Here is a 23,576-nt window from a genome sequence, read left to right on the forward strand (position 1 = left end):
ATGAGACCTCCCACTTGCGGCGATCCACAGATACGATACACGTTTCCGGGGATGATTAGTCATCACTTGTTTCCGGGATACTCGGTTCATCTCATTTGTTCACACCTGATGTACATGTACACAATCTCTTCAGTTACAAAGTATTCGTTTGGTTTTAGAGTTCTATGCCTGCAGGAAACCACCGTAGTATGCATCCAGCCAACGGGCAGCCTCCCCGCCGGTCTCTTCCGAGGCCTTCCAGCGGCGAATGGAGCCGACGTAGCCGTCAGGCCGGACGTTCATAACAGCGACCTCGTCGGCGGCCAGGCTGCCGAGCCACTTGCCAGTGCAGGACTTGCCCTGCGTGTCCATGGCGGCGACGTCGTCGAGGTAGACGGTCCAGGGCGACTGGGAAAACAGAGAGGGCAGCTGTGCAAGTTCGAACGAGCCCTTGTCGGCAGCCGTCATCAGAGCAAAGGTAAAGAGCTCACTGACAGCGGTATAACGCTCCGGACGGACGAACACGTCCTTCTTGCGGGCCGGTCGGGGCTGTTTGGCGTACGAGGCCTTGGCAGCGGCCGAGAGTCGGGCCAAGACGGAGCCATCGGCACAGACAGCACGACTGAGGGCGCCGACAAAAGCAGCCTGGGCAGGAGCAACGACGTCGGGCACAAAGACGTAGACGCGGAACTGGCCGAGGATGGGGATGTCAAGCTGGACATCGACGGGGTTTGCGTCGATGTAGCGGGTCGCCTTGGCGGGCGGAAGGGTGCAGCCAGGTTGGGCGAGGCCGCCATCGCCGGACTTGTGCACCGTCGTTGTTGGGGTCTCGCGCACCGGCTCGTTGATGGCGTTGAGCCCGTAGTCGACACCGACGCCGGCGATGAAGCGGATGTTGGTGCGGAAGTTATTCGCGAGCGCAGCAGCATCACCCGCAGCGATCTGGTTCGCGTGCTCGTAGTCAAACTCGATCAGATCCACGGCGATCTTCTTGCGCTCGGCCTCGTAGCTGGCCAGCAGCGCCGGCGTGGCTAGGCCGCGCACAGCCAGGTTGAGCTTCCAGGCCAGGTTCCAGCTGTCGTGCACGCTCGTGTTCATGCCTTGCGCTGCCTTGGGCGAGTGCGTGTGGCTGGCGTCGCCGCCGATGAAGACATGCAGCGCCGGGTCAGCAAAGCGTGCAGCCACGCGCTGGGCCACGGTGTAATGGCCGAACCACTCGACCGTGCGCCAGTCGAGCCGGAAGGGTGCCAGCACGCGACGGGCCTGTGCCATGACGCGGTCCTGGGCGGAGGCCTCGGTGGATTGGGCCGTCTTCTCTGTCGTGGCCTCGCCCTCATCCTTCATCTCGATGTAGAATCGCGTCATGTTGCGCTCGCGCGGGATCATCAGCACCGTTCCGTGGGCCTCGGAAAACACGACCGTCTTGCTCCAGATGTCGGGGAAGTCTGTGTCCAGCTCGCCGTCCAGCACGCCCCAGGTCGACCGGTGCGGCGTGCCTTGCGCATATGTGTCGGGGATCTGCGCCCGGACACGTGACCGCGCCCCGTCGCAGCCCACCACATAGTCGGCCGCCACGACTGGCAGCTCCGGTGCGTCGACTGTGTCTGATGGCCGGCTGTGCACCTTGAGCAGCCGCTCGCCTCCATCGCCACCACTGCCTCCCCCTTCGACCGCCTCAAACGACTCAAATACGTGTGACCGCTGCACTGCGCCACCGCAGTCCTCCAGATCGTCCAGCAGCAGCCCTTCGATCATGCCCTGGTGGCATAACAGAATGTACGGCTGCAGCACATCCAACACGTCTGCCGGGTAGTGTACCTCACGCGAGACCCGGTGCAATGCTGCCGCGTCGTCGCCCCGCCAGATGCAGATGTCGTGCACGCGCACGCCGTCGCGCAGCAGTTCGTCACCCAGTCCCATCATCTGGAACGTCTCGATCGTCTTGGGCTGGATCCCGTCCGCCCGTCCGACTGCCGTCCGGTCTGGCCGCTCGTCCAGCACCGTCGTCTTGATGCCCAGTCGCGAGAGGACAGCCCTTTTGCGTGTCAGCCTGTGTGTTCTCCAGAAAACGGGCGTCTTCATCTCACTCACGCCAGCATCAGCCCTGCCGGTCCCGCTCCCACCACACACACGTCGTAGTTCTCATCGCCAGTCTTCGTCTCGGTCGTCATGGTGGACTGTCGGGCTGTAGTATTGGGCTGCAGTGTCGAGGTGTCTTGGCCGGCTGTATCAGGTCCAGGTGTCGAGCTGTCGGGTAGCCAGTGCGGGCTGGAAGCTGTGTCGAGCCAAGCTATCGAAGCTATGTATCACGTCGAATCGCCGTCTCCGCAATCGTTCGCGCCGGCCTCACAGTCCTGTCCCACTCCAAGAAACGGGCGACATATGACAATCGTACGAACCGGCCGTCGCCCATATGGTACGTCTGCCCGGCAGCTCAAGTTGCGCGACCACGCCGTCACAGCTAGCCTGCCGCCGCGTTGTCCCACTACACCACTCCAGCTCTGCCAAGGCCTCTCCCACTCCTGCCATGACCCGCTGTTTGGGGCGCGGATTGCTAATCGCCCGCTTTGGCCCGCTTCGCCCGCTTTGACAGTCCCGCTTGAGTCCCCGCTTATGCACACCTCGTATAGATGCATATCGAACACCACAGATTCGCGATCCTCGCATGCGGAAGCGTAATATCAAACGGGAACAAACGGCATTATCACGGCGAAATAACGTCAGAATGAGCGAACAGCAGCCTTGGGAGGAGGTTGTCGCCCGCAAACAGAAGCAGCGGGCCGAAGCCCTGACCCCATTTGCTGCATTCCCTACTTGCGATGCCATCACAGACGAGGACGATGTGGCAACACTCGCCGCCAGCATTGTGTCTGGCAAGCTGACGTCCGAAGCCGTCACGAGGGCATACATTGCGAGAGCATATGCGGCACACGAGAAGACAAATTGGTATGTCGTTGGTGTATCTTCGCGCTCTATCGGCCGTGCTGACCAGCCAGTCTGACCGAGGTCTTCTTTGCAGACGCCCTCAAGCAAGCTGTCGAGCTGGACCGACATCTGACTGCTCATGGAAAGCCCGTAGGACCGCTGCACGGCGTCCCCGTCACACTCAAGGACCAGTTTGACGTCCAAGGCTACGATTCGACTATTGGCTACGTCGGCCGCGCGTTTGCCCCCGCCGAAGCAGACAGCGTCCTCGTTGCCATTCTGAAGTCACTGGGGGCTGTCATCCTGGCCAAAACTAACCTGCCACAGAGTATCATGGTTCGTCGGGGGCCGAGAAGACCAGACGACTGAGCAGACATCCTGCTGACAGCCGCAGTGGTGCGAGACCGAGAATGCCATGTTTGGCCTCACCGTCAACCCCGTCGACAAGACCTACACGCCCGGTGGCTCTACGGGTGGCGAGTCCGCCCTTCTGGCATCGCACGGATCTATTCTAGGCTGGGGCACCGACATTGGGGGCAGCATCCGCATTCCGTCCCACATGCTAGGTCTGTACGGCCTAAAGCCGAGTGTGCGTACTGTTTGCTCTTCTGACTTGCACAATTGGCCTTCTTCGTCATGCTAACGTCACAGAGTGCTCGTCTCCCATATCGTGGCGTGCCTGTTTCGACCGACGGCCAGGAACACGTGCCTTCGTCCGTTGGCCCGCTGGCCCGCAGCCTCGACAGCATCCGCCTGGCCATGGAGTTCGTCATCGGCCAGCGGCCGTGGGACAAGGACGCCCGCTGTGCGCCGCTTCCCTGGCGCACCTCCATGTATGACGACGTTCTGAACCGGCCGCTCGTCTTTGGCGTCCTACGCTACGACGGCGTCGTCCGTCCTCATCCGCCCATCGCCCGCGTGCTCGACGAGACGGTCGAAAAGCTCCGTGCAGCCGGCCATGTCATTGTCGAATGGGATGCCTCGTTGCATGCAGAACTGATTGCAGTTATGGTGAGTGGGGGGGGGGGGAAATGAGAGAAAGAGGGAAAAAAGGAGAGCAATGAAAAAAAGAAAGAAAGAAAGAAAGGAGAAAACAACATAACTAACCCCACAGGATGCATTTTACAGCGCTGACGGCGGCGAGGATGTCCGTCGCGACGTCGCCCTCGGCGGTGAGCCTTTTATCCCGCACGTCGCCCGCCTCGTCGACCGTGGGCCCGCCATCTCCGTCTACGCCTACTGGCAGCTCAACCGCCGCAAGATGGCCCTGCAGCAGGCGTACCTCGACCGCTGGGTGGCCACGGCCTGCGACGCCGTCCTGATGCCGCCTATGCCGCATACTGCTGTTCCGCACCGCTCCTGCGGCTGGGTAGGCTACACAAAGGTCTGGAACGTGCTCGACTACCCGGCCCTCGTCTTACCCGCCGGCACAGCTGCGCCCAAGGACCTCGATGCGCCCTGGGATGGCGATAGCCGGCCGCTGCTGTCCGGTCATCCCATGGATGCGGCTAACCGCGCCATCTGGGCCGAGCATGGCGCCCGCATGGCCGCCCTGCGCCTGCCCGTCGACGTGCAGGTTGTGTGCCGCAAGCTGGAGGAGGAAAAGGTATTGGGCATCGGCAGGGTGGTGGACGAGGTGTTACGGCGGATGTAGAAAGGAGATAGACAGGGTGCTGACATATTGCAATCATAGAAATTTAATTCAATGATAGATGTTGAAAATTATGCACGTTCTTGTAGAAAACTTATTGAAATAAGGACTTTGAAGTTAATTTCCTGTTTCTAACTGAATCTGATCGACACAGTACATAAACTAAATGTGTATCAAGATGCAGTCTTTTATTACATCGGTTGCATGAAGTATATTTTACTCGGTGTTATTTTCAGTCTGAATGTGAATTGTTGAGTTTGGTTACTTGCGAAGTGGTGTACCTACAATTAAAGAGAGCGTCATGTCACATACCGTAACACAACTACGCCCTCTATATCCTTCACCCACTTACCATCATCTCCCTATACTATACACTGCTCTCGTAGCACATACCTCTCATCACTTTTCAACAGACCTAACGCATCTATTACCATCGATCTGGGATGGCTTCTGTGGGTCCGCCTTTTATCAATTCTACCGGCGCAGCATCCGTCAAACCCGTCTTTGTGGATCTCGTGGGACTGCCAAATTACAGGAAGATTGACCCCATATTCCTTGGCGGCGCACCAACAATATAGTAAGTGCCTCCCCACCACAGTAAAGGAAATATCTGTGGGACAGCCTGTATCTTAATGTGACCTTCAAAAGGAGTAATATTACGGCAGAACCAAGATTTCCAACACATTTATTAACGTTAATGGACAAAGACATGCACGATCTATTTTATGACACTGCCATGACCAAAGAGACTTGCGTTCCCCCAGTCAGGATTCCTCTCTACAATACAAAGCCATGTCCAATGCTCTTTTGGAACACGGAACACACCGAAAACCCCTAACCCCAGACTGTGATTGTGGACTAGTTGTCCTCAGTAGCCTCAACAGCCGGCACGACGTACCGCTTGCCCCACCGCATGTTGCGCTTGGCATTGCCGAAGCCCCGGAAGCCGTTTCCGGCAGCAGCCTTGGCACCATTGGCGCCGTTAGCACCGAAGCCGTTGGCACCGTTGCCGCCGAAGCCACCAAAGCCCTTGAAGCCGTTGCCGTTGCCCTTCGCCGCGTTGGTTGCCTTTGCGCCAGAGCCCTTAGTCTTGGTCGCCTTGGCGGTGGAAGTGGCAGCAGCAGAATCAGCCGTAGCAGTGCTGTCGTCGGCCAGCGCCTTAACGGCAGCCAGGCCCTGCTCGGCCTCAGAGGCGCCGGCGTTGGCGTTAGCCGCAAGAGCGGACGCTAGGTCGGCCTTGTTCACCGCGACCTGAGCCGCGATGCCGGCAGCCGTCTGCTCTGTCTCGATGTTGTCTGGGGTGTTGGCCTTGGCAGTGGTGTCAGTCTGCTTGACTGCGAAGCAGCCGCCAAAGGGACCGGCAGCGGCGCTGTTGAAGCAGCGGACCGTGCACACGTTTCCGGTCGAGGCTGTTGTTGTATATTAGCATTGGGTGAATGGATGCGGCTGTGTGCCCTTTCTGAGTTCTGTGTCTGAGTCTTACCTCCGATGCAAGCCATGTCCGACGGCATGGTCACGGCGAGCGAGATAGAGCCGTTGCTGTCCGTCTCCGCGACAGTGAGGTTGGTCTGGCCCGTCGCACCATTGCCGTTGCTGGTCAGGTCGAGGTCGCAGGTGTAGGGGCCTGCACCGCTCGCACTGCCCTTGGCGATCTTGACCGTGACAGTGCTGCCTTTCGTCACGGACGTGACCGTGTTGTTTGCCAGCTGCTCCTCCGTGTTTTCGCCAATGTCAATGTTGCCGCCCAGAAGTGTCCGGCCACACTCGTTGACCACGTTGGAGACGATCTCTTTGCTGTTAATGATGTTCGCATCCGTTCCGCCCGTCTTGACTTGCAGGCCCAGACTGGCAGGGGAACCCTTGGCTCCCTGTGCACTCTGGATCACGCCCTGGCCGTAGGCCAAGGGGACTGCCGCCAGGACGGTGAAGGTGAAGATGGAGCGTGCGAAAACCATATTGTCCAAAAAGAGAAAAAAAGATTGTTGGAGAAAAACAGACGTGAAATGATAAAAGGATTTGAAGTGAACGTGTCCAGCACAAATGAAGGGAAGGATTATACAGAATGGAGGAATGCAAGAGGAATCGAATTTAGACCGGCTACAGAACAAGAACAAGAAAAGAGCAGACGGGGACAGGAAAGACGGCTTTATACCTCTTGATCGGATGGGACGGCCGCCCCTGAATCGGCATTGTCCAGACTCGGCGTTTCCTGAGATCATCTGCAACGGATCTTGTCGCGTCGGTGGATGCGCTGTGGATCTCCGGAGGTCTGACGCTGTCAAATACAGGAGCACCGAAGCTTTGGAGTGGGGCCTTTGGGATCGGTAGCTCGTTTCGAGCAACCCCGTCCAGGGGTCTTCTTCTGTTTTGGCTGAAGATTTGTAACCCTCCAGTGTATGCTTACGCTTGCCGGTCAATTTCATGCTTGAAACTATCCATGTTTAGGTTGACAACCTCTAGCCCGCGAATACGAAAATACGAAGCCAGACAAGGGAAGACCCCATTCTTCGCCGCGTCTGGTGGAGCTAGGGGTGGCCTGCAAGGATACGCAACACCCAAATAGTTAATCTATACGGAGTAAATACTATATGCACTAAGTAGAAAAACCAAGCTTGAAGCCTACTTGTACAAACATTACGGAGTACTCCGTACAGTACGGAGTACGGAAAAGGTAGGCGCATGAACCTATCACGGATGCAACACCAAAAATATAACATCGTCACGTGCCAGAGGCGGCTCATGCTGACTAACTTCCGATCCGACTGTCTGTTTTTAGCGCCCGTTAGTGGCCGAGTCAAGAAAATAAGCAAAAAAAACAGCCACCGGATCGCTGCCGCTTCACCAACTGTCCGCGGATAGGGAGTGTCCTGAGCTGAGTCGTACAAACGACGACATCAAATATGGATGGCAACCAGAAGGCAGATTCTGCCAGACCACCGACCATGTCGAAGCACGGTTGATCTATACCAGCCGGCACCGCCTTGTACAGCCGGCTTTTGTACGATTGTGCTTCGTCAAAAAACGCACGACATCTGCGCGTTTCTCTCGACGCTACAATGTATCGACTTAGTCACGATCATTTGGAAGTGCTTTAACTCTGAAAGATCGCAGGATGACCATCAGATTGCGCGGTGTCTGGCTAGGTTGTCTCTAATTCTGTTGCGCGATCACTCGCCCTTTCGACGTGTTCAAGTCGACACGGCGACCAAGTGCCTTTCACTGGCGGTAAGTCTTTACGTTGTACGCTAATTCTGTTGTCGATCGGCTTACCGAAACCCTTGCTGACGTTGTGTCTAGGGTGCCTGCTATCCTTAACATTGGACGACTCCATCGGCTCCAAGCCTTACCCACCGACGAAGAAACGCATCTGCTCGAATACCTGCTACATGCTTCCACCGTTGTCTTCGAACCTGTACCTGTCCATGGATTCTCTACGACGTACAAGTCCGACTTGAACACGATAAATCCCTAAACATATACCGTACCTCACTGGAATCCGTGGGTCCTCGACGTCTTACTGAAATGCACTTTGACGCTCGTTTATGACTTTCCAGTAGCAACACTTTGCAGAAAAGGACTTGTTGCACTAGATAGGAATGTCACTGGCATAACAGGGCCTACGGGCCCGAGGCGCCCTCGAACGCTCGGGTTGGGCGGGTGGCTGACTTGCTCTTTTTTGTCTAGACTATTGCGCTGAAACGTGTCGTAATGACCTCGTAATGACAAGGGACTACTCCGTAGGGGTAGGTTGAGTCTGGACCGTCTATGAATGAGATACACAAGGGGTTGACAATATCGCGTCGACCAATTGGTGCGCACCTCAACTGTAGCCAATGCGGTCATACAATGGACGAAGGCAGCTAATAGCCTTTTGTTTGTATTGACTGTTAGGCCGAGAGCACGGAAATTGTAAAGCGTCGTCGTTTTTGGAGTAGACATCGTCTGTTTCCTAGCTTCCAACACAACTGCCGACGATGCTCCATACTCCGTATGGAGTATGGAGCACTCCTTAAAACTTGAATCTGGTTTCAGTGTCAGTTCTATTATCCAGTAATCACTAAGAAGCAACCTGCCGGTCCACTCAAGCGACAGGGCGTATTATTCACTGCTTCCCACCGAAAGACAGAAACAGCAGGGCGCAAGTAAGGATTTACTAAATGCGAACTATCGTCTAATACAGAGCAGTGCCCAAACATTACCGACAAAACCCGTACATCTCTAGTTGAATTCAATTACAGACAGCAACAAACCCAACATGACTTCGGAAAGCAGACAGCCACTGGTGGCCTCAGCATTAGCCACTATGGCGTAGCGGAATAGCAATTGCGGAAAACAAACCCTGCGCCCCACCCTTTCCTTTGAACCTCTTCATTGGCAGCTTAAATGCACATCCGCCCGATCAGGCTTACTATGATTCTAAGCCCAAATGCGAACCTTTTCCCCGTCGAGTTTTGTGCTTACGTTGTTCATTCGACAATGTCTGCATTGGTATCTGTCAACATGGCTGGACACACCAGACTACGCGGTCTCTGTCTGTGTTAAATTCGAAGCAGCAGATGGCGCAGAGTCCGGGGCTGCCTTTGGAGCAGCTGGCGGATGCCTCAACGACAAGGCACGACATCACCGACAGACCGTTGCTTCCAACCGCCTTACCCATACACAAAATCATCCGTCAGTCCTCATCGCCCCGTTTGCATTCATCTACGCACGAAATATCTGCACCAGGTCGAGATCAAGCTACGACCACCCAAGGAACGCCTGTTGTGAAAGAATATAGCATTGCTGTCTCAAAGAACAGTGCAATGGGAATATCTGCTGCGGGGTCTTCATTTGTCCACGTGGGTGATAACAACATCTACGTGGTAGTTGAACATGACAGAGCTTCTGGCAAGTTGATGCGTGAAGCGCCGGTCGTTGTTCCGTTTGGCTGCAGCTCCAAAGAGTTTGTCGGGCGAGAAAATATCCTTGCAAAGCTTGTCGTGATGATTACCCCTCCAGAGAGAAACGGATACTCCCAGCGGACCGCCATCGTTGGCTTGGGAGGGATCGGGAAAACGCGGATCGCACTAGAAGCTGCCAATCGCGTTCATGCAAAGGTTTCAGACTGTGCTATCTTCTGGGTGCCGGCCATGGATATCAATAGCTTTGAGGACGCTTGCCACAGTATTTGCCGAAAGCTGGAGGTTCACCGACTTGAACATGACGGTGTTGACGTGAAGGAGCTGTTCAGGGCGGCCTTGGAAAGTCGAAGTGCCGGCAAGTGGCTTCTTGTCGTTGATGGTGCCGACGATATGGATTTGATGTTCGGAAAACAAGGCTCCTCCAACACAAACACGCACTTAAACAGCTACCTTCCTTCTAATAGCGGCTCTATTTTATTTACGTCACGAAACCATGGATTAGCGACAAGACTGGCTCGAAAGGTCATCCAAATCAATGCAATGGATGCACATGAGTCCCTCGAACTATTTACACAGTCCGTGAACAAAAACCTGGCTTCCGACCGAAAAGCAAATGAGCTGCTCGGCCTCCTCGAAAGATTGCCTCTCGCCATACAGCAAGCATCAGCGTATATGAATGAGCACCATATTACACTGAGAAATATCTGCACATGTTTAAGTCGAGTGACAAGAGCAGGATCCAGCTTCTGAGCAGCCACTTTGAAGACGATACCCGGTATGCCAAAACAAAATGGTCAGCCAACCCCGTTGCCACCACATACGGGAAGTCGTTTTTGGAAATTGAACGCCGCGACAATCTAGCTGCCGAGAATCTTCGATTTATGTCTTTTTTTCAACAAGGTTGCCCCCAGTGGCTGCTACCGCGCGACACCGAAGTACACATGGCCGAAGCAATAGGCATCTTGAAGGGCTACGGGTTCATAACTATAGACGAGCAACGCGGACTTTTTAACGTGCACAACCTTGTGCGAATCGCCGTTCATCAGTGGCAGGCCGACCAGACAGCTACGAAAACGAATTGGGCCTTGAGAGCCATAGAACAGCTCAACAAGGCTTTCCAAAATAAGGCCTACACGAGTAGAGCTGATCGGGATATGTATCCGCCGCATGCCTTGGTGATACTAGAATCTCTACCAGAGTTGGATGATCACCCCGCCATGGCGAACCTTCGGTATAATGTTGGGAAATGCTACTTTTGCCAAGGCGACTACAAGAAAGCGGAGCTCATGTATAGAGAGCTGTTAGTGCACAAACGTGGAACAAACAATCTTGACAAAAACAATGCTAGAATGGGCATCGCACATTCCCTATCTGGTCAGGGAGAGCACGCCGAGGCCGAGAAATGTTACAGGGATATACTCAAAGGCATAGAAAAGGAGCTACAACCGGATAACCCGAAAGTTATATCCTTACAAATCAACATTGCATCCGAGCTTACAAAGCGGAAAGAACTCGACCAAGCTGAAAAATTGTACCGGAAAATAATACAGGCAACCGAGATGCGTGCGTTCGATGCTAAGGATTCTACCAAGGTCTGCTTACAATTATGCCTGGCAAACTTGATGTACAGCCAGAACAGGCTCTCAGAAGCAGAGGAGGCGTATGATGAGTTCTGTCCCTTATTCGAGGAGACGGCAGGTCCTGAACATCCCCACGCGCTTAAATTCCGGTACAATCAGGCTAAGTCAAAGCAGAAAATGGGAAAGATTGAAGAGGCTGAACGTTTGTGCAAAAACACACTCGATCTACAAAACCTTATAATGGGCCCTACGCATCCCTCCACAGTCAAAACTCGAGTGCTCCATCGCAAAATTATTAGCGGTGGGATGCGGAGGCCGAGTAAGGGTACAGTGTAGTTTAGTGCAGGCTAAAAGCTACAAAATGCACCGCAAAATAAAATTCAGCGGCACTTGGAAAGCGTGCAGTGAAGATTGAAGCGGGGGTGGTGTATGTCGCTCCGTTTTTGTCTGTGCCTTTCTTTTTGCAGTTTGGGAAGTTATCGATCTGTTCGAAGTGTTTGCGCCTAAGTAGCAGAATTGATATGCAATATGATCTACTGGTCTGAAACGTGTTTAGCACAGCATAGTAATCACTTTGTATATTCCAAACTAGATAGTGTACTACAAAACATTGGCACGAGCACTTGGTTGATTGCGAGGCTTGTCGAAATTTTATCCTGACATGAGCCCGGTAATTATTGAAACAGAAAGCCAGACAATTGTGAGAATTTCAAGGGAAGGGGGGCAGAAACTGTGGCCAGTTAGCTCCTAGACTCGCTTGTATTGCTTTGTGTGAATACGTACTCCTCTGAACTTAGATCGATAAATCCACTCCAAAAAAGCCACTGTGCAGCGTAAAGCAGAAGCATGCCGATTGCCGTAGGTGCATACAAACTCAAGAATACACTATAGGAGCCTAGGTGGTTTCGCTTTTGGGCAGGCATAGTTCCATACGGAGGTCCACCCTGTAAGTTAGTGGTTTTTCCGCGGGAACTGTGCACAGTGAAAAACTTCACTTGGCTGCCAGACGACCCTGCGCAGACCCCATTCGGTGCCTGTACAGGGGGCATTTTCTTTCGCCTTCCAGTGTCGTACGTTGTGGTGGGGGCCGCATTCTTGAAGGTTGGCGTTTCTTCTTCAGTGAGCATACCTTCAGCTGCCAAGTTCAACCATGCGAAGCTTTCGCCCAATTGGACCGTCAGTTCCTCCACGATGTTAGACGGTTCTTGAGACCTTTCCTCCAATAGTGGTTTCAAAACCTTGCCGAATTTGATCATCCTGTTGATTTCAAGTGCCGCACTCATCAACTGGGCAAAAAGCACAAAACTGGCAATGAGCCACAACATTGCTCCAGCATACATGGATTGTACCGCACCCTCCATTCCAGTGCCTTTCAATCGTCCGTTGTAGAATTCATGTTCTAAGCCGTAGTTGATTGTCATGAGCATATAATATGCTGAAAAAACTTGGGTGATCGTTTCTCCTAGCAAAGCAGACATGACTGCAGAGACGCTTATCTCTTTGAAGGGTTGTATTCCGATCTGCAGAAGAGGTAGCCAACCAGGCCTAGGCATTGAGCACCAGAGGAGTATCAGATCACTTTTCGGGACGTGTTCGTAACCAGGCGTACTCAGCACCACATATGCATTGAGCCAATTCGCAAAAAGCTGAAGAGCAGCGATGAATATGCCCTTAAAGATCCAGCACGACGAGATTGGGCGCGAGATAAATCCACGTGCGGATTTATAGAATCCAGTTTTCCAGCCGACCAATGCGGAAACGGGAGCGGCCATGTTGACAAGAATGAGGCTTCTGAGCTTCCAAGTTTTCGAAGTGCATTGCCCCATCGGTTGACCCACCGGTTTGATCGTCCATTGCCATGGAATCATGTCCTGGCGCATTGGCGCAGCTAATTCGGGCCAATTGTCTGGGAGTCCGTTCCAGTCTCCGAAGTTACCACAAAGACCGTGTAGCCAGTTCACATAATCTATTCGAGTCTCGTAGTAATGGCATGAGCCTTTGCATGAATCGTAGGAGAGGCCACGACAGAAGCAGCTGCTGTCGATTGTGCTCTTGACGTCACAGAATCCATCTGAGTCTAGCTCACAGGCGTCGATAGCACATTCATGAATACGCTCTGTCACCTGCGTTGACATATCGGCGAGACAATTAGGCCAGCGCCACTGGGGCGTGGGAATGTATACTGTTCCCGTTATTCTGAGCAGGTTCGACCATTTATCGGGGACTGATGATGGTCCGCAGACGGCTTTCATCCACGTTCGTTCCACCGTAAAGTCTATGTGTCGTGGGTCTGAACAGGGCTCCTCTTCTAGATTCATTTTGAAGAAATTACAGAAGCATTCATTGTCGAAGCTGTATCCATAGATGATCGCATAATCGTCAGGGACATACGCCATAAGATCAAAGCCGGCAGTTTCGAAGCCTAGAGCAGTCATGGAATTCCGAGCTTCGTTATATTCCCACATACGAGCATCATTCCCAATAACTTCAGTCACCCTCGTGAAGACGCATGAATCTATGACATGCTGGAATGGTTCCGTGGAAGGCGTATTCGAATGAGAGCTCGTCAGACATATTGGCGCTCTGTGGATCGTGTTCAACGAGGTATAACCTCCAGCCAGGGCATCCGGGGATAGGCTGTCCAGCCCACTCGCATCGCCAACATCAACCAGCCAGGTTCGACCAGTAATGCGACGAGTCCAGAAATATAGCTGCGCTTTGGCGATTACCGATCTGCCACAGTATGGCAGATACTCTCTGATCAGATTGGTAGAGAACTCGGCGCTAAGACAACTAAGTTCGGTCAACCATTGGGAGTGAGTGCAAATGAACCAAAAATGCGAGGTACATCGCTTTTGGGTGCATTTGGTCATGGCATTAAACTAGTTGGTTTGATCCTGCTGGGCGATGCACTGTGGCATTGGATTCAGGTCTTCAGGATTGACCCAACCATTCCGATTTTCTTGCGGGATGATGGTAATGTCCCCATCAGCTTGCACGCTACGGTCGTGGAGGACGGTCGCTACAGTCCGGTCAACGTCAAAGCTAGCAGAATCGTGGGCGCACGAACAAGTACCTGCTGAAGCAGCTGGGCTAAGCCCAGCCGACAGTAATAGAACGATTCCACTGGCTACTTTCATTGCGTTATTGACGCCAGAGCTGTGGAGGTTGTGGTGCCGATTAGTTGGGAAGTGAATCGAATTGGTGATGAACGGCAGTCTAGGAAACTGACGTAGTCTCGGGATTTCGTTTTCGACAATCATTTTCGTGGGCTGTCAATCACCAGTCGGCGAACGGAATTTCCTACGTTCCTTGTATTGTGTTGATTGGAACAACATGAAAGGCACCACGTGACGTTCGACATGTCGACGAATGGGCGACTGCAAATGGCTGAAGTATGGAGGGGTTCACTATTATGTGCAAACGATTAGGACTGCATAATTTAGGTCTGGGGAGATTGCTAGTGTCCTCTAAGAAGTCTACTGTTGCAAACTGATTTCTCCACGAAAGTTGTAAAAAATAAGTATAAATAGAGTACTCCGTAGGACTGCGAATTACAAACGAATATGAGTAGAAGGTCTTTGGGCTGTGAGGCAGTCTAAGAACACGGAGTGGGACGCATACCTGCTGGATCGTAGCAGCATATACGGCTTATTCCATACGTCGTAAGCAATCCTATTCGTACTGCTATTTTTTCCTATCTATACGGAGTACTCCGGACTGTATTCTTCAAAAAAGGGTACATAGCTCTTTCACTGCCCTGCCCTGGGTTAAGCATCTTGGTATATTACAGACCAGATATACATCCCTACCACCGACAGCAGTAAGACGTACAATAGCGTTTTTTACACGTATATTGGTAATAGCACTTTCTCTTCATTTTATTACCTATAATATTCGCAAACGTTATGTTGGTAGTTAAAAAGCTGCAGACGTTTCTTCACGTTAATAAAGCTAACAATTGCTCTTAGTCTCTGCTTAGAATGCAAGCTTAAGGAGCAAGGTATTGCAGAAAGGTGCCTGGCAAAATCATAGCGGACTTCTTGAAAAAGTTTAGCGTAAACTCTGACTAATGCGTGCTCATGACTAATATGACGTAGACACTAGATTTACTCCGTACGGAGTACTCCGTATAAGTAGGAACAACAACAGTACGAATAAAAATTCCCTAGTTTATTTGTCCTCTGCGTGTTTGCACTTTGCCTTGCTGCCCGAACGGCATAAATAGGAGGACAGCTCATTAATTTGTAGGAAACGAAACTTTAGTACACTGTATCTCTCTATTTACCAACACATATTTTCTATGTCTTGTGTAGATCGAACTTATACAACCACATTCGCACACTTCTTCCTGGCTTCGAAATACATTTTGTTTCACTGGGTTTCAACCGCGGATTGACGGCCCGTCGATTCTACCTACGGGTAAGCACCTCTCCCAGGCTTGTTTTGAAAAAAGGTTTCGGGAAGCTTAAACTGAGAAACGAGCTTCTTGAGATGGTTGACCGTGTCTTGCACAATGTCGTAGCTGAAATTGTAATCGAAGAAGTCTTCTGGGCATGCTGTTTTTGTTAACAGGCGCTTAATGTGTGTCATGGGTAGATGCTTACTTGGGACCTTGTCTGCTGGCATGAAGGCAGATGCATCCTTGCGGATGAGCTCTGGCTCATCCTGGCCGGCATTACTGAAAATCTGGATGAGACTAGCTCTGTTCCGTCTGATCTTCTCGTACAGCTTCAGTCTCTCGGCCGTGTTCTCCTTGGTGGCACCAACGAGGACCATTCCGAGAACGACTCCGTCCTCGATGCCTTGGGCACCACCTTGTCCCTGATCTGCAAGGTGTTAGTTTGAGAAAGTACTCGGAGACATGTTGCACATACGAGGAAGCATAGGATGGGCAGCATCGCCAGCCAGTGCCAAGGTTCCATTTGTCCAGGTCGGAATGGGCGGTCGAAACAATAATGCCCACTGCTTCACTTCTGTTGCTTTGCTGCGGGTCGTTAGAAGCAGTTGACAGCCTGGCAGCAGAAAACCCCCGCTTTTATCTTACCTGATAACAGCAAAGAGATCTGGATGAACGTCGGAGTACTTCTCGAGAAGTTTTCCCTTGTCGACGGAAGCCTGCCAGTCTGCGTTATTGTCAGTACTGCAGCTGCAGACTAAGATTATCTAGCTTGCTTACCTTCTTTCTTCATCAGGTCGAGATTATTCTGATGAAATATGGCGACGAAGTTGTGCACCTCATTGCTAGCTACGTCAGGTCGTGGTCGCCTTGTCGGAAGGTAGGAACAAAACTTACTTCCGACAGGGATATGAGACAATCCTCTTCAGATCGCCAGTGAAGAATTTCATGCGACCATCATCGTCCTGGTTGTAGAACTGGGTCGCAGGATCGGCCTCGAGATCGGCAGCGGGGATGAGGAAGCGGTAGCAGAAGTTGTAGAGGTCCTTGGACGGCTCAGGCGGGTTTGCTCGTCCCAAGACCGCTTCGACGGCGCTGGTGTGAATTCCATCAGCAGCAACAACGACGTCGGCATCGATGGTCTTTCCATCCGCGAGCATCACTGAGGGTGCATCTGCGTTCTAGTTCCACCGCATTAGCTGCGAAACATGTGTGCTTGTAGAGTTGTGGAAGCATACATATTTCACCACCTCGGACTTGAGAAAGACGCAGGCAGGAGTGCCCTGGCCATCGGGCGAGGTGGCGAGCCGCTTGAGCTCTTCATGCAGATCGACACGATGGGCCAGGAACCAGGGAGCACCACACTGTAGCGGGATCTGGGCCTCGGTCGTTCCCACGTGGAATCTCTGCAGTGTCTTTGCGAAGGCGCGGAAGCTGGACTTTGTGGTGACGAACTTGGCACCGACAGGATCCAGTCCCCATGCTAAGAGGGCGCGGGAAGCGTTGGGCGGAACGTGGATGGCGGCACCGACTTCGTTATTGAGCGACGATCGCTCGTAGACCCGGACGACGTGGCCGGCACGACGCAGAGAGATGGCAGCCGAGAAGCCAGCAATGCCGCCGCCGATAATTGCAACATTCAGAGCCATAATTAGAGCAGCAAATAAATCAAGGCAGAGACTTGTCAGCTTATCATTGCACAATAGAGAGCTGTCAATCTGTCACTGCGGAGGAGCACGTCTGCAGCTACGTCGTATGTCTGGGGGGAGGGTTACGCAGACGGGATATGCAGATGGTATCCATGCAGGCAGAGCCCCAAATGGCCTAGCCCATCCTTCGAGGCGGTCCAGGGTGTTCCCGCTCAGTGTTGCAGTGCATAGGGGGGTGTACAGGGATTGTGTTCTTAAGGTGCCCATACGGGGTAGCGTCAGGGAGATTCCGAAAGTACTTCGTAAGATACTAGGATTTACGTCGTATGCAACGACACTAGAACGTGCCAATGACTAGCCGCAACCGCCTGTACGATACACGGCCATACGCAAGCACTCCGTAGCTGTACTTTGGTATGAAGCTGTCGTGCCGCCCCCTCTGAGCCGTTGCAGGCTAGCAATGTGACAATGTTGCAGATTCGGCCGGCGATACTTGCAGGGATTGCAGTGGTCCCTAATATCATGCCAGTGCAAGCAGTCTGGTTTTGATATCTTGCCGCTGTCTATTTTCTCCCTTTTCGTGGCGTCCGTATTCCTCGCCGTGTCCGTTTTACTTGCTTTCTGCTTTCCTGTGGTTGTGCCTGTGCCTTCTGCATCCATCAGTGTCTCTTTTCTGTTTTCCCTCTATTTTTTTCTGTCTTTCTCCCCCAAAACCGCCATCATGAAAGTCAAAGACACTCAGCCTGAATCGGTCGTGCCTGAGAAGGTGAAGGATGAGACTTCGGTGGCCAGCTCCCTCCCCCCGGCCGAGGACGAGCCGATCCCCCATTTGCACGCAAAAACGTTTTTGACCGTCTTTGCCGTTTGCACTGTCTATTTTGCCCAGCTTGTGAACGTGGTCGGAGCCGGAGCAGTAAGGCCCAGTACCAGAGCTGATCGACACGAAAGTAGCCAACTGCCAGCATTCACTAACCCCCCCAGCAAGCACAGAAGATCGTCGAGGTCGTCGGTGGCAACACCAACAGCGTCTGGCTGACATCGACAATTGCCATCCTGACGGCGGTGCTGTCGCCCATCGTCTCGCAGGCGGCAGACTACTGGGGCCGCCGCTGGTTCCTGATCGTGCTGACGCTCTGTGGTGTCGTTGGCTCCATCGTGGTCGCCCGGGCCGACAGCATCGGCATGGCCATTGCCGGTTTCACCGTCTCCGGCCTTTCTTATGGCGCCCAACCGCTGCTGCATGCCGTCGCGTCCGAGGTACTACAGCGTCGCCACCGGCCATGGGCCCAGGGCTTGACCAACCTGTCAGCAGCCCTCGGCGGTGTCGTTGCTCTGCTTGTCGGCGGCGCCATGACGCGCAACAGCAATGCCGCCGGCTTCCGGAACTTCTGGTACATGGCTACGGCTATCTTTTTTGTCGCCACCGTTCTTGTTGCCCTGCTCTACAACCCGCCCAGGACGGCCAACCAGACCGATCTTACGCTCGGCCAAAAGCTCGGCCGCCTCGACTGGGTCGGCTACAGCCTTCTCTGCAGCGGCCTCGTACTCTTCTGCATGGGCCTCTCCTGGTCACAGAACCCGTATCCGTGGTCCAATCCCCACACGTCTGCCACCTTTGCCGTCGGACTCGCCCTTTTCCTCGTCCTCGTCGCCTATGAGACCTGGTTCAAGACCGACGGCATGCTGCACCACGGCCTTTTTGGCCATCGCAACTTCGCCATCGCTCTACTTTGCGTCTTCGTCGAAGGCCTCGTCTTTTTCGCTGCTAACAATTATTTCGCCTACGAGGCCGGCGTCATCTACGAGACTGATACCCTACATGTCGGCCTCCGCTACACCGTCAACATGCTCGTCTACGGTGCCAGCGCCATTTTTGCCGGATTCTACTGCTCCTCCACCAAAAATGTCCGCTGGCCGGCTGCCTGTGCCTTCACCTCCATGGTCATTTTCTTCATCCTCATGGCTACCGCTACCCCCTCGGCTGCCAGCTCTCGCAACGTCTGGGGATACCCCGTCTTTCTCGGTATCGGCCTGGGCATCGCTCTCTGTGCCCTCGTCACCATTGCACAGCTGTCGACGCCGCGTGAACTCATCGCCATCACCAGTGGCCTCATGATTGGCACTCGCTCTCTGGGCGGCTCTGTTGGCCTTGCTATCTGTAAGCACGGCTTTCTTGTTTGGGCTTTTGACAGAACTAATACTGTTGCCAGATAACGCTATCCTTTCAGGGCACCTGAACTCTCGTCTGGGCCCGAATATCGCTGCAGCTGTGCTGCCTCTTGGCCTGCCCGAGTCATCGCTCGCCGCGTTCATTACCAATCTCTCTAACCAGAACACTGCTGGCCTGCTCACCGTTCCCGGTGTGTCAACTGAAATCATCCTGGCGGCCGTTAGTGCCCTAAAGGAAACCTACAGCGTCGCATTTCGTTGGGTCTGGACGGCTGCCGGTGCCTTTACTGTTATTGCCGCTATTGGTAAGGAACCCTGTGTTTCGATGATAAAACAAGACTAATCGTCACAGGCGCCACCTTTTTGATTGATCCCAAAAAGGAGTTCAATAATCACATCGACGCCCCGGCCGAAAACGCAGAGGAGCTCTACAACTGAGCCGAGGACCAGTCAAGATTGCCATAGCAGATCTGCGCTCGTACGGAATAGATTTGTGTTAGGTTCCCTTCCAACTCCCTACATTTTATGCAGTAATAATATACTTCAGATTTGTACTCTGCAGCACCCGTAATATTTTGGTTGTCACATTTACCCGTACATAGTATGTCATCTCGTACGAGTTCTCACTACAAGGTGGAGTTGCTGCGAGCCAAGAGTACAACCAAAATTAAATCAGCTTACAGAATGAGTTAGTTTCAGATTACGGCCCAGACCCTCGCTGGGGTTCAACGTAGCAACGGAGCTCATATTATGCTTACTCCAAGTGCGGGCACCTCAATGGTCAGCGCTGCAGCGAATTATTCCTCACCTTTGCAGGGGTTCTCTGCTGTATATAACTCCGGTTGTTTTGCCCCAAGGACACCGAGTTCCGACGACCCCTGTGCAATAATCTTACTATGTACGGTACTTTCTGAGAATGGCGACTTTCCCGCTTCTCCTAGGTTAGTCTTGCGTGGCTGATGCGCGGAAAACATGTACGGTAACTTCGTAGAGGCTAGACAGCGGGGCTACAGAAAGCAGGGGTTAGTGTCTTATATAGAATCAACTGATTGGAAACGGGCAGACACTTTTGGACGGAATGCGCACATGTACCTGTACATGTGCTCGGTAGAGACGGAGGCACGGAGTACTGCGACAGCTTGTGTCAAAAAGCAGGGACAGCTGTGACAAAACATGGCGCAGGTGATGAAGATGGAAAATCACGGACGAGGGGGCAGATCTCGGCTCTCGACTTTTCCATGGTTATTAAAGACTGGATGCATGGCGTGGTCTGTCTTGTCCAGAATCAAAATCTGTTTCCTCCCGAATAGCAGTTGGGCGTCGCGAGCGACCGCCCTAAATACTGTGTGCCATCATGTTCGGGCCCCCCAAAGTTCAGCCTGTGCTGGTCCTGAGCAACTTTTTCGTCGCGCTCAGCTTCGTTACTGTTTCCACACGAGTGTACACGAGGCATATTGTCGTCCATGCTGCAGGCATCGAAGATTATCTGATATGCATATCTCTGGTATGTTGCATCTCGTTCCTAGCGAGCACCTAAGGGTCCGGCTATGCTTGCAGATGTTTGATCCTACTTGGGAAGATCTTGACGCCTATCGTCACGCTTGTAAATTTGACAAATCACTGACCATACCTTAACGCAACAGCTCGCAGCCATTGGCTTTTTGATCGTGGAGATGTTTCGTAAGCTACCCTGCATTGTCCGATCGATTGCCTGCAGGAACAGTTCGTCTGGCTGACAGTGGCACTGGAACCAGAGATCAAGTATGGACTGGGGCAACACCTCGTCGACATCCCACCAGAAAACCGAGTCAAGTTCTTTAGGGTATGCGCTGCATCGGCAAATTAAAAAACGGCCGACTTCAGAATTACATATTACGAAACTGACAAAAATACCTCACAGTGTCTTTGGGCCACAATTCCGGTGTACAACTTCTCCCTGACGTTTTGCAAGCTGTCTATTATCTTCCAGTACAAACATGTGTTTGTTGAACCTACAGTCCAAAAAATTTGCCGATACTTTCTTTCTTTCCTGGTTGTCTACGGACTCTGGACTGTTCTGGGCTCCGTTTTCATGTGCGTGCCCGTCTCCTTCTTCTGGGGAGTGGGCCATGGCTCGTGTATGAACAGATTGGCGTTCTGGTTCTCCAATGCAGCCCTCAACATCACCACTGATATTGCTATTATCTCCATTCCAATGCCACTTATTAGGAAGCTCCAAATTCCCGCTCGCCAAAAACTCGTCCTCATGGTCGTCTTCGCATTCGGTGCCTTGTACGTGCACCCAAATCTTCGCTACCAACAAAAATGATTCCTGCTAACACCAAGCTTACCAGTGTCTGCATTACGTCCATTATTCGATTACGTTCCCTCCTCGCCATTTCGACTTCGACCGACACTCCCCGTACGTTCTACCCCTTCCCCGCGGGTTTTTTCTTTGAGCGTCGACCGATACTGATTTAATTGTGCAGATGATGGAGTCGCTATTGCTCTTTGGAGTGTAAGTAGTGTCTTGTAATATCGTTTTGGTTTTCAGTACTTGCTAACCCGCTTTGCAGAACATAGAAATCAACATGGCCATTATTTGCAGTTCAATGCCCGCCCTGAAGCCTTTAGTATCTTCCATTTTCCCGAAGCTGCTGGGAATGTCCTCCGCAAACAACCGTTCAAACGGGTATAGCGAACGTTTCGACAGTCACCCCATGCGATCTTTCGCTCAAAGTAAGAACGCTGGCATATCCTCCGCAAGCCGAAGTCGGGATATATACGTCGAACAAACATTTGAAGTTAGAGATGAAGGCGAAATGGGTGATGTGGGTGATGGGGTCGATGGCAAGACTAGCCGAGAGGGAAGTGAGCGAAATTTGGTTACTTCAACTGCGGTCCAGTCGAAAGGACTACCCTTCAACTGATGTTATCCAGCTTAGACAGTTATCCTCGTGATATACTGCATTGAAAGTGGAAGATAGTAGCCTTAGGGCCTAGAACTGTCCTTTTCAGTGACACTACACGCTTTGATGACCCAGTTTAGAAAGTAGTCTGGGGCTACATGAACAAGCTCAAATATAGTGCGAGCCATATTGCAAGGGAACGACCATGCCGTACACGCCCATTTAGATATTTCTTGTTTTTATCTCACCGGTGAGATATCTACAATGTGAAAACGATGGACCTTTGTCAAGCATGGGAATCCGCCACACTGTAGACCTTCCGCCCCACTTAGCCATACTGGCCTGTGATTGGCCAGAAGGCACAGAAGCGGGGCCTGGCACTAGTATCAATACGGACCTCCAGAAGGGTCGCGATGTATCTATTTCTTCCTCAGTACAACACACATATTTGCTCACACTACATCCCATTCAGCTTCCTGCTCATCCTAGTGCATATCGCCTTCTTAAACCCTGCGCATAAGCTCTGAGCCTGCACAACCTTACATCAAATTAGAAGAAAAAGGCAGTAACGGCCGACATACACACAACAACCAGTTTGACTTGATAATTGAGGTAACATTACGACAGCCATTATATACTTTAAACACCACCTATGATGCTGTAACCATTATGTAGCCGCTGTGCCATCTCATCCGCTATGGAAGCGGTTTCCAATTCTTCATTTTCTGATGACGTGGTTGTATACGTACGAGATAGACGATAAAAGGGAAGCCGGAGTAGAACGGCAACCCGAATGAATTGCCCGCGGATCCAGTCATGTTGCCCAGGCCGTAAACGCCGCATGATGAGAAAGCCATTAGGACTGGCTAGCATGTTTAAAAGTCGACTCAATGGTCCGAGGATGTGCCATGCTCCTTGTGCAATTACGTGGTGTATGTGATCATTCTGAGACACGATGGCCTCGTCCACATATCCATCCCAGTTGAGCAACCGGACATCACTCCAAGATAGCGAGTGCTGACTGGGAAAGTCAATGGCGGGATCAGAAAAGTCCCGGAGACTTGATGGCCTGGTTCGGTTGCCAAGGTAGAAAGGTACCGTATAGCATATGTCGTCGAAAATGACTTGCAAATCCTCTTGCAGTGTGGTTCGAATAGAGTTTAACCAGAATAGGGTGCCTTCTAAATCAACAGGATCTTCTCGGAGGCGGATTTCTTGTAGATTCAAAAGCACAAGGCATATCTGGGTACAGTTTAGGCGATAGTACCTCCATAGATTCCAGATCGACGCAACTTGACAACACGTGTATATATCGCATGTGTCTTCATAGCTGATACATGATGAGGGAAAGTCCCTCCCTCTCGTCAATCGAAGTGGAAGCCAGTGATTCGGCAGGCTTTGCATCCAATATGAAAGACGTTCGTGGATGTGCATC

General features: G+C 52.3%; 6 protein-coding genes across 6 annotated transcripts; 3 read left to right on the top strand and 3 right to left on the bottom strand.

The window, feature by feature from the left end:
• Positions 1–162: 162 nt before the first annotated feature.
• On the bottom strand, positions 163–2,150 carry CMQ_5113 (pentachlorophenol 4-monooxygenase; the record flags this gene model as incomplete). Its single annotated transcript, XM_014318858.1, has 2 exons — positions 163–2,014; positions 2,071–2,150. 2 exons carry the CDS (start codon positions 2,148–2,150, stop codon positions 163–165), a joined length of 1,932 nt encoding a protein of 643 aa, XP_014174333.1.
• A 554-nt stretch (positions 2,151–2,704) lies between these two features.
• Positions 2,705–4,558, top strand: CMQ_5160 (acetamidase; the record flags this gene model as incomplete). The annotated part of the gene is made up of 5 exons (XM_014318905.1): positions 2,705–2,925; positions 2,976–3,240; positions 3,293–3,493; positions 3,556–3,915; positions 4,019–4,558. The coding sequence occupies 5 exons, from the start codon at positions 2,705–2,707 to the stop codon at positions 4,556–4,558; spliced, it is 1,587 nt and encodes a 528-aa protein (XP_014174380.1).
• An 855-nt stretch (positions 4,559–5,413) lies between these two features.
• Positions 5,414–6,510, bottom strand: CMQ_5173 (gas1-like protein; the record flags this gene model as incomplete). The annotated part of the gene is made up of 2 exons (XM_014318918.1): positions 5,414–5,964; positions 6,039–6,510. 2 exons carry the CDS (start codon positions 6,508–6,510, stop codon positions 5,414–5,416), a joined length of 1,023 nt encoding a protein of 340 aa, XP_014174393.1.
• An 8,942-nt stretch (positions 6,511–15,452) lies between these two features.
• Positions 15,453–17,084, bottom strand: CMQ_5350 (salicylate hydroxylase; the record flags this gene model as incomplete). The annotated part of the gene is made up of 7 exons (XM_014319095.1): positions 15,453–15,595; positions 15,644–15,865; positions 15,914–16,023; positions 16,084–16,162; positions 16,216–16,280; positions 16,333–16,616; positions 16,674–17,084. The coding sequence occupies 7 exons, from the start codon at positions 17,082–17,084 to the stop codon at positions 15,453–15,455; spliced, it is 1,314 nt and encodes a 437-aa protein (XP_014174570.1).
• Positions 17,085–17,805: 721 nt separating this feature from the next.
• CMQ_5142 (siderophore iron transporter) lies at positions 17,806–19,691 on the top strand (the record flags this gene model as incomplete). Its single annotated transcript, XM_014318887.1, has 4 exons — positions 17,806–17,997; positions 18,066–19,242; positions 19,313–19,558; positions 19,606–19,691. 4 exons carry the CDS (start codon positions 17,806–17,808, stop codon positions 19,689–19,691), a joined length of 1,701 nt encoding a protein of 566 aa, XP_014174362.1.
• Positions 19,692–20,607: 916 nt separating this feature from the next.
• CMQ_5216 (uncharacterized protein) lies at positions 20,608–22,162 on the top strand (the record flags this gene model as incomplete). Its single annotated transcript, XM_014318961.1, has 4 exons — positions 20,608–20,757; positions 20,971–21,075; positions 21,154–21,524; positions 21,841–22,162. 4 exons carry the CDS (start codon positions 20,608–20,610, stop codon positions 22,160–22,162), a joined length of 948 nt encoding a protein of 315 aa, XP_014174436.1.
• Between the last annotated feature and the right edge of the window lie 1,414 nt (positions 22,163–23,576).

Source organism: Grosmannia clavigera (genome assembly GCF_000143105.1).
Source record: "Grosmannia clavigera kw1407 unplaced genomic scaffold GCSC_132, whole genome shotgun sequence".
Taxonomy (NCBI): Eukaryota; Fungi; Ascomycota; class Sordariomycetes; order Ophiostomatales; family Ophiostomataceae; genus Leptographium; species Leptographium clavigerum.